Source organism: Pempheris klunzingeri, chromosome 19 (assembly GCF_042242105.1).
Source record: "Pempheris klunzingeri isolate RE-2024b chromosome 19, fPemKlu1.hap1, whole genome shotgun sequence".
Lineage (NCBI taxonomy): Eukaryota > Metazoa > Chordata > Actinopteri > Acropomatiformes > Pempheridae > Pempheris > Pempheris klunzingeri.
Window position 1 is genome coordinate 10,408,692 of NC_092030.1, and position 9,920 is coordinate 10,418,611.

The 9,920-nt window shown below is 38.6% G+C and overlaps 1 protein-coding gene across 1 annotated transcript; it reads left to right on the top strand.

Annotated features, from left to right (window-relative positions):
- The first annotated feature begins 2,015 nt into the window (after positions 1–2,015).
- On the top strand, positions 2,016–8,318 carry LOC139218690 (serine/threonine-protein phosphatase 6 catalytic subunit-like). Its single transcript, XM_070850355.1, has 7 exons — positions 2,016–2,164; positions 3,097–3,192; positions 3,612–3,677; positions 4,157–4,298; positions 4,395–4,474; positions 6,858–7,067; positions 7,168–8,318. Exons 1-7 carry the CDS (start codon positions 2,090–2,092, stop codon positions 7,414–7,416), a joined length of 918 nt encoding a protein of 305 aa, XP_070706456.1. The 5' UTR covers positions 2,016–2,089; the 3' UTR covers positions 7,417–8,318.
- The last annotated feature ends 1,602 nt before the right edge of the window (positions 8,319–9,920 follow it).

Consider the following 9,920-nt stretch of genomic DNA (forward strand, 5'->3'; position numbering starts at 1 on the left):
GCCAGGCTGACAAAGAGCCAGAACTCTATCGATTCTTGTGTTCCTTTAGAGCTCAGTAGCAACGACTTCATGAGCTGCTTTAATGATAAAATTCTAACTATTAGAGACTAAATTCATCACCTCCTGCCCTCAACAGGGTCTGATTCAACCTCAAACTCAGGAATCATGGAAACAGCTGTTGGGCTTAATGTGCATTTGGACTGCTTTTCTCCAATTGATCTTCCTGAATTGGCTTCAATAATCTCCTCATCCAAACCGTCAACATGTCTCCTAGACCCCATTCCTACTGGGCTACTTAAGGAAGTCCTGCCCTTAATTAACACGTCCTTACTGGATATGATCAATCAGTCTTTACTAACAGGCTACGTACCACAGTAGAGTAGTGGTAAAGTATTAAACCTCTTCTGAAAAAGCCTACTCTTGATTCAGGTGTATTAGCCAATTATAGACCTACATCCAACCTTCCCTTTCTCTCAAAGATCCTGGAGAAAGTAGTAGCCAATCAGCCAATTGTACCCAATTTGCCCTGATTGAGTCAATTCAGTAATAATACATAAGCTGTAACATTAGCTTTAGTTTTGCATTGGATTGTGTTATATTGGAAGATGTTTCTAAGATTTTGCCCATTACTATAACGTGCAGTACATGATAGAAGCTGGATACTTGGAACAGATAATAAAACTAGATCCCAGATGTGCCCATAGGTCAATGAACTCCACAAATCTGCTAATGAATGTGTAATACAACCTTGAAAGTGTTTATAGACACATACATAGACATTGAAGATAATCAGGTGTATCTTCTGCTGTCAGCTGTTGGTTAAGCTTAGTGCCACTTGGTGACCAGAACAACAAATTAAATATACGAACAAAGAAGGACACACACAGAGGGGTGTAGGATAAAGCAAGATCAGTGGGTTACAAAGGTATGCTGAACCTTAAGTCAGAGTTTACAATGCCACCAAGGTGACTCTCTTTTAACTGGCTGGATCTCCACGGTGGCTTCTGCTGCAAACTCATACAGACAAACTCATTGAGCCATTTGGTAGTAATGCCACCGGACAAAGCAGTGCTGTTACAGTGGTGTGCACACACACACACACACACACACACACACACACACACACACACACACACACACACACACACAGCATATCAACCCCATACTAAAAGAATTATAAAGGCACAGCTACTACAGACCACAGTGGAACATGCCTAAATGCTTGTCTGTTACACTACTGATATTGCAGCTAATAGAACATATCAGAAATGTTAATGATTAGTTTATTGGTGTTCGTCACAGATAATATGCAATCAGTAAAATTTCACTGTGATTTGGCCAAAAAGTAAAGTGATTTCTGCTCATTATGTGACAGTGTCATAAATAAGTGCACTTCCTAGGCATAATGTTTAAATGTGCTGCGTCACGTTTAAACTGTAAGAGCCCTACATGGTCCAGGTGCCGCGTTAGGAACAAACGGGAGGCACAGAGATAAATGGTCAAATGAATATATTGTACTGCATTGCAACTGAGTGAATGAGTTAGCCTGGGTTAACGTTCATGATACCCGTCATGTGTGGCCGGAGGGTTTAAGCACTGGCTCACACACAGAAAGCCTGGCTGCGTTGACCACGCTTCGGAGAACACTCCCCACGGGTCATGTTGTGGAAGAGACACCTGTCATTGTATCAGCGCAGGGGGGCGCTGTTGCATTTGCTCTGCACACCAATCGGCATTGAAGGGAGCGTCAAGTTATGGAGATAATGACACTTTAGTGTTTACCTTCGCAATAAAGGTTTAAAAACAGCCACTGGCATTTTCAGAACATTTTCCAAAACGAGCAAGTATGGTAAAATACACCAAATTATTCTTTTGTGTAGCTTATTTCATTTTATGTTGGCGTTCTTCATTACTAGAAGGCTGTTTGATCGGTAAAGATTTTTATTTTGAAGGCTATTACAGGATGTGAGCAGTTGACTTGACGCCGGTGATGGAACTTGAAGCTGAAGGAGCGGTGAACGGAAGAAGAAAAGGTACTTGCTAGCTGGCTAACGATATTAGCAATCTTCTGGCTTTTAGCGTTGTGATAATGGCGCCTTTAGACCTTGATAAGTACGTTGAAATAGCAAGACACTGCAAATACCTGCCGGAAAATGATTTAAAGGTGAGTTCAAGGATGTGAAGCTATCTTAGGTTTGTTAATATCAGTGTAAACAACGGAGTGACTATACGAAGTTTGTACAACATGCGTGGCTAGGAACTTAGGTTAACTGCTAGTTATCACTGAGGTGGCGAGGGTTGTTCTTATTTACATGCACATTTTAGCGACCTCATCGATAATATCGGCCAATTTAGACGAAAAACTCAGCGTGGATAGGAAAGTCAAAGAAGAGGCTGCAACGCTTAATGCTATTAGCTAACAGCTAAACATGGGAGCCACGGCACAGTAAAGCAAACAGTAACGTAAGCCTATCGTTGGCAATTCGTCAGTATACATGTTCACCCTGTAGTTATTTCCAGCAATTGTTGCTACTTACTTTAAATGTACAGCCTTTAATATTAGCTCATGTGCCACATTGTAACATTAGTCCAAACCGGCAACGTTATTAACCGCAGCGCCAGTTTATGGGCTTCATTTTTAGGAAATCACTGAGTTTAGTCTAAACTAGTCTGCTATCTGCACATTGTATATTGCTTCCTTGTTTTTATTCACTTAGCCTCTAACCAACGGGTGAGACTCGCACAGTCACTGTGTAAGCGCAGGTTTTTTAGGTCGAAGGAATAAAAATATCAGTGTGGCTCTTTGACTTCATCTGGGCAGGTTTTCCTGAGCAAATACTTGTGTCTAAGTTCTCCTGAGCCCTGTCCTCTTACTGAGTAGAGTCACAGTAGTTCTGATGCCAAATAACTCTCTCTGTCATCTTGATTGTACAAGTCTGTTTTTAACTATTGAAAGATGGGCTTGAAAAGCTAAATTCCACTCCTCGTGCCTCCTTATAGAGTGAATTGATCAATAGGCTTTCAAGTGTTATGATGTCATATTGAAACTGGATGACCTCTGTGACCACTGACTGTTGTCATGTTTAACTTTTTCAGAGATTATGTGATTATGTTTGTGACTTACTGCTGGAAGAATCCAATGTTCAGCCGGTCGCAACTCCAGTTACTGTTTGCGGAGATATTCATGGTCAGGTAGGCTTAGCTAATTTCTTGTTTTGTCTTCTCAGAGGATGAAAAATTATCATCACTTGTAACCAAATTTGAGTTGAATGAATGAAAATCCAGCCCGGAAACTGAGAATCATTGTATTGTTTCTTAATTAGAAAACTGTGTAAATATTAAGTTAGTGGCTTGCATAAATGGAATGCGCATTTTGAGTGTTTTAGTAGGGAAAAAGATTTGTCAATATATTTATGAATTTCATAGAATGATTATTGATAAGTCTTAACAAATATCTCCAAGCAATTGGCTTCAGTTGTCATGAACTCGGAATGCTATAAAACACGTAGCCACGTGGATAATAGTCCATGTAGAATGTAGATTTTGTTAATGTTTAATCATGTTTAAAAAAAGTCAAGAATAAATGAGCTCTCTTTAATGTTTATATTTAGTTTTATGATCTTTGCGAGCTCTTCAGAACTGGAGGCCAAGTTCCAGACACAAATTACATTTTCATGGTAAGTACATTTGTTTGTTTTTTTGTTTATCGTCAGTTGTAACTGAATTAAATGTACCACAATAGCACAGAGGCTGTCGGTCATGCTTTTCTTATTATGACACAGCTTTGTTTATGGCATCCTACGGTCTGTTATTTCTGTTTAACAGATCATCACTATGGACCCTGCCCTGATAATAGAAGCATGAAGATCACTTTTTAATCAGTGAAATAGTTTTTAATTCAGTAGTTTGTTTCAAATAGTTGATTTCCATAAGATTTAAAATGCTCCAAACTCTGGCCAGTGAATTAAGTAAAGGGCACACAGGCTTGAAAAAGCTTTGAATATGATACATGTTGCTTTAATGAGTATGTGCTCATCGCCAAGTAGAATGAAACTACAATTGTTCAGATATGAAGATGCACTGTATCCTGGAGACAACTTAGTTCTGCAGCTTTTTAATGTATGTATTTCTGATTGTCTCATTTTCCCTCCTCTAGGGAGACTTTGTAGACAGGGGATATTATAGCTTGGAGACATTTACACACCTGCTAGCTTTAAAAGCAAAGTGGCCGGATCGTATCACACTTCTACGTGGAAACCACGAAAGCAGACAAATAACACAAGTGTATGGCTTTTATGGTAGGTACACGTTATTCACCGTTACTGTTTATGTATGCAAATGTTAAGTTTCACAAGCTCACCAAAAAATGCCATGTATGTTCTGCTTATTTTTAGACGAGTGCCAAACAAAGTATGGAAATGCAAATGCCTGGCGGTATTGCACAAAAGTGTTTGACATGCTGACTGTGGCAGCTGTAAGTTTAGTCATGCTTTTTTCACATCACTTAAATGATAACATTTGCCTGCTGTGCAGTGTAACATAACTTGTGAATCTTTGATCATTGGTACAATATGTAAACATGGATCAGTTTTCCCAAAGCAATGCTTTAGGGATCATAAAGGACCATGCCAGTCCAGTCCAGTCCAGTCCTATGTGTCTAATTTATGTAAGTGGTGCTGACATTTTTTTCAAAGTGTTCTCCCAGGGTCCAATTGGTTTCAGCTCACCGTAGTACGCTGTCATATCATAATGAACTGTATGTTTAACCTAGTTTTTATTTAAGTGTCTTAATTTTAGTAGTGTTGAAATAGCGGAGGGATCTGTGAATCCTGCCTGATGGTGCAGGTCACGTGCTGAAGTGAGGGTCATTCAGCTGGCACAAAGTTTTCATTTCATTTGTAAGATATGATGATGATCAACAGAAGACCGAAATAACTATCAGACATAAATGTTGTAAAAATGTGTCAAAAATTTGACAGTCACGTTGACACTTCAGAGATGTAAGATCTACATACTAGTTGGTAAACAAAAAGTAGTTGGCAAAGAAATAATCATAAGAACATTTCAGACAGCAAACACAGTATTATGATGGGGGGGTTCAGAGCGAAAATACGAGTACACTTTCTACAGAATGATGATTGTATCAGTTTGAGCCAGAGAGGAGAAAATGGTGCAGAGGTGAGCAGAGCAATACAGGGCGAAGAGGAGACACTGGTAGGTAGGACCCCTGTCCCACTAACACAGAACTGCTTGGAAAGTACATGTCCGCTGTGGAAAATGGTGCGAGGATAAGAATTTTTATATTGTGAGCAAAGTCCTAATTACTGACGTGTTTTTGCAGTAAAACCACTTACTTTTAACACTTTAACATATGGCTGCAGTATTTGGGAAATGACTAATTTCCCTTGCACTAATTGAAGGTGTAAGCAAAGCAAGAGGATTTGGCTTAAACATTTAAAAGTATTGGAATGGCCCTTAAACTCTGTCCTGAAGATCAGTCCTGTAACTTTTCAGTTGGGAACAAATTCATTCAAAGTTGTCGCAGCAGCCATGCTAATCTGGGATAGATATATTCTCTTGAAGAAATGGATCTGCTATAGACTCAGATTAGAGTCAAGGTTGTATTTTCCTACATACCCCTTATGTTGTCTGTCTGTCTTTTCGGACAGTAGGTTTCCTGTGTATTCAGCATGAAAAAAGAGCGCCATAGACACAACACAGTTTATAATGATAGCAGAACAAATGTATTTGTATTAGATTTAAAGTGATTAAACCATGGCTGATAGTTAAACGGCTAATAACATGGCTGTACTCCCATAGTCATTCAGTGGGAGGTAACTTGAGGAGTTGTTATTTACAGGGGCAGTCTCATACAGCCATGCTGCAGTTACTGATCTCCTTGAATAATGTACTGTATGCACTATGCACCTTTACTTGAGTTGATATTGGAACAGAATTATTTCTTTCCCCAGTTTAATTTAATCAAACACGTGATCCATTAAAATGAACTCCTTGGTGGCTCAGCGGTGCAGTAGTTAACACTATATATTTTGCAGAGGGTCATACAAAAGCATTATGTGTATTTAGATTGTGGCTCCAATTCTCTCTTTCCAATATCCTTGCATGGAAATCTTGCTATCGTAATGGCAGTGTCCTTTTTCAGATGGTTTGGTTTTGTGATGATCTGTGCAGCTTTACTCAATATTGTCCTTCTCCATTTTATTCATTAGTCTAGTTTAGTGATAGACCATGATCAATAGATCAGATGCTGATTTAAAGAATATTAAGAATGCCCTCTACCAAACCACAAGACAGACTACTTTGAATGGTTTTTTGCACATACGCTGTACATTTTGAATGCAAACAGGTCATTTTTTATATATATATATAAAAATAAAGTGTGTGCGCCATTATCCCCATTTGAACACATATGATGACCAGGTTTTCGCCCTGCCTTTTTAAAGTATGTGTGTTCAGAACAACCATTGGCTTCTAAAGTAGTCAGACTTCACGTTATAAGAATGAGTCAAGACAGCCTTTAACATATGGACACAAAAAGCGTGTTGTGGAAATTTCTAGGAGATGAATCTGCTGCATGGAGTTCTTGTCAGCATTTATTTTTGCAAAAAGGAGCTTTGACCAAGGAACTTTGACTTTGACCATATGCTGCCCCTCCATAGTTTTCCAAGCTGTCTGGTATAAAGAATAGGAGGGAGGTTTGCAAACCTCCACTTTGGAATATTACTGATGTAGGCTTCTTCATTTATTGACTGACTTTTTGCAGACCTGATCATTTACTGTGATATTTCGTGAAATCCATGATTTTGACTCCATGATCTTTTAATCTCCAATCCCAGTTGATAGATGAGCAGGTCCTGTGTGTCCATGGTGGTCTTTCACCTGACATAAAGACTTTGGACCAGATCCGCACCATTGAACGCAACCAGGAGATACCCCACAAGGGGGCCTTCTGCGATCTTGTGTGGTCAGATCCAGAGGATGTGGACACCTGGGCTATTAGCCCACGAGGTGCAGGCTGGCTTTTTGGCTCCAAGGTTACCAATGAGGTACGCTGAGTCGTCAACATTTGAATCTAATTGGGCAAAAAGACGTCCATTTGACCCATAGCCTCAGATGTATGAAAGTAATTCTCATGTTTTGTTCTAGTTTGTTCACATCAACAACCTGAAGCTCATCTGCCGTGCACATCAACTGGTTCATGAAGGCTACAAGTTCATGTTTGACGAGAAGCTGGTGACCGTGTGGTCGGCGCCCAACTACTGCTACCGCTGCGGAAACATTGCATCCATCATGGTCTTCAAGGACGTCAACAGACGAGAGCCCAAGCTTTTCCGTGCCGTCCCTGACTCTGAGCGTGTGATACCTCCCCGTACAACCACCCCCTACTTCCTCTAATGACAAGAGCCAGTTCTCCTTCCTCTCCATCCTCTGGAGAGCTCAACTCTCAAACATATTTATATGCAACATATTTTAAGAAATTCATGGGAGTAACATCCCTTTCAGGTCTACAACCTCTTGAGTAGCCAAGGGTTACCTCCAAGGCTGCAGTCTGTTCGCATTACACTTGGTTCTGTCATAAAAAAAAAAAAAAAGAAAAAACATCCCTGTCCTCTTTCCCTAATGACAAAATGATACTTTAAAATGCCCTCAAATTTTATCAATAAGAAAATGTTAAATGGCTAAATGTTGATGTTATGTATCCCATTCAAGCAAATAAAACATTTAAACTGAGCGGTACCGGCAAATAATACACATTCAAATAAAGTGATATATATTTTTCCTTGAAATATCATTGTAGAAGTTTGATCTCATGGTTGCCCTTTTAAAAGACTAGTTTTCTCCTAGGATGATTATTTCTGTAGATAAAATCAGCTGTTGTGATAACTGCTCCTGTATAAAGACCTCAGACCCACTGTAAGAACAGTTGCTGAGGCCATCCTAGAGCATGCTGCCTTAATTGCAGTTTTTATTTAAGCACCGTTTTTAGACTTTTCTTTTTAACTTATTTTTTCTAAAAAGGTGTCCTGTATCACTGTAAACACTATTTTTATGACAGACATCCACAACTCTCCGTCTTAAATTGGTATTTACCTCTGCATTATTTCGTCATTGTGTCTGATTTAATACTCTGATGAATTGTTGCAGCAACAGTGGCTTTTATAAACAAAATCATTTAAATTTGGAAATTGATTAGCATTTATTTTGAATAGCCAAGCTCAGTAGTTGTATTTCTAGCAGAGAATGATTCTATTTGATGTTTCCTTGTTTTCTAATTTCAATAAAACATTATTCATGAAGTCTTGTGAATAGCAGTTACTTGAATCAAAACAGATTTTCAGTGTGAACAAACAGTATCATTCTGCCGTGGCTACAACAACCTGATGCATTATAAGAATGGCCATGGGGGTCCTGTTTGTCCAGCCTGCATGATTCATGTTTTATTAACTGGACCATAAGAAAACAAGCTGATGTGGGGAAATCTTTAAACATACAGTGTGCAACTTTTGCCTTCTGGTTTTGGCACTGGGCATAATTACACAAATACTGTTGATGGGCGTTAATGACATATACCTACGTTGGTGCCATCTTTGCATCCTTTTTTTGACTGCAGTCCTTCCTCTGAATGCCAAGTTTCTTTATCTGGAGCATCAGAAACATTTCTTCTAAGTTTTTCCGCCAAATTCCAAGTTGCTGTTTTCTGCTCAGTCACTATTGTTGCTCTCGCCTTCAGCTCTGGCAAACAATCATTGGTAATTGATGGAAAACGCATTACTACTGATGAGCCAGCATGGGAATGATTTAAAACTCATGTGTCCTATGAAATTTGTCAAGAAGATCTAATGTACTTCATTACAATTTTTAGGCACTCATGCTGAGTATTGTACATTTTACTCCACAATATATCCAACAACTTAAGTTATTTGTCATACGAAGCTAAATCATGATTTGCTTATGAAATACAATACATTGTTAAAGATTAAACCAGAACTTAACCTTTTTGGCTTGTAATAATGGCAATAGATGTGTGATGGGGTATTTTTCTGCAGAACAAGTACCTTTACTTATGTTACTTTAATTACAGGGTGCTGGCAATACATGTCTTACAGCTTTTACATAAGTAGGATTTGAATTAAGTACTTTTTCATGTGTTTGAGTATTTTTGTGTTGTCTTTTTACACAAGAAAAAGTGTCGCTGAGACCCAGTTTTAAGTGACATGAAATAAGAAGGAATACACTTCCATACACTGGAGATTCATGAATGTAATCTAAACGAACAACTGGGATTTTTCTATGTTTATTGAATGCTTTGGAGAGATCCCACGTTCCAAACCACATTTTCAGAAGTATTAACTCATTAGAAACTATCTCTACCATTGCATTACACAACCTTCAGCAATCTGGAGCAATAGCTACTTTTTAGTGTGCACATTTTGATATAATTTGTTTTATAATGAGCTAATAAACAGCTGTGTAACAGAATTGCCAATACCATGATCCAAAATGGTCTGTGCTCATATCTACAAATGTAGTGTTTGTAGTTAATTTGACTGTCAATTTCTAATCATTTTACAACTTTACCATCAAAAACATTTTACATCTTTAACCCACCATTGCAACTCAACATTTAGTGAGTCCATAGTTTTAAAGCTAAATGAGCTAGTGGATCAGGGTTTTTGTTCTTGATTTTCTAAAAAAAAAAAAAAAGGAAGACACCCTGCTTTGCACTCATACAGTTACATACTGTATGTTCACTGTTGGAACCAGTCCAACCACAGTCTGATCTGTTGGCCTTGAGGACCTGTCAGGGGTTACAGTGGTGGCGATGAGTTAGAGGCAAGTGAAGGTGTTTCATTACCAGCATCACAGATTTAACCACTTCTAAAGTAAAGTGATAGTTA

Bases quoted from the DNA above. Each gene is read 5' to 3' on its own strand.
- LOC139218690 (XM_070850355.1), top strand. From the start codon at position 2,090: ATGGCGCCTTTAGACCTTGATAAGTACGTTGAAATAGCAAGACACTGC. The intron at 3,678-4,156 runs GTAAGTACATTT...TCCCTCCTCTAG, and splicing joins ACACAAATTACATTTTCATG to GGAGACTTTGTAGACAGGGG. The intron at 4,299-4,394 runs GTAGGTACACGT...GCTTATTTTTAG, and splicing joins ACAAGTGTATGGCTTTTATG to ACGAGTGCCAAACAAAGTAT.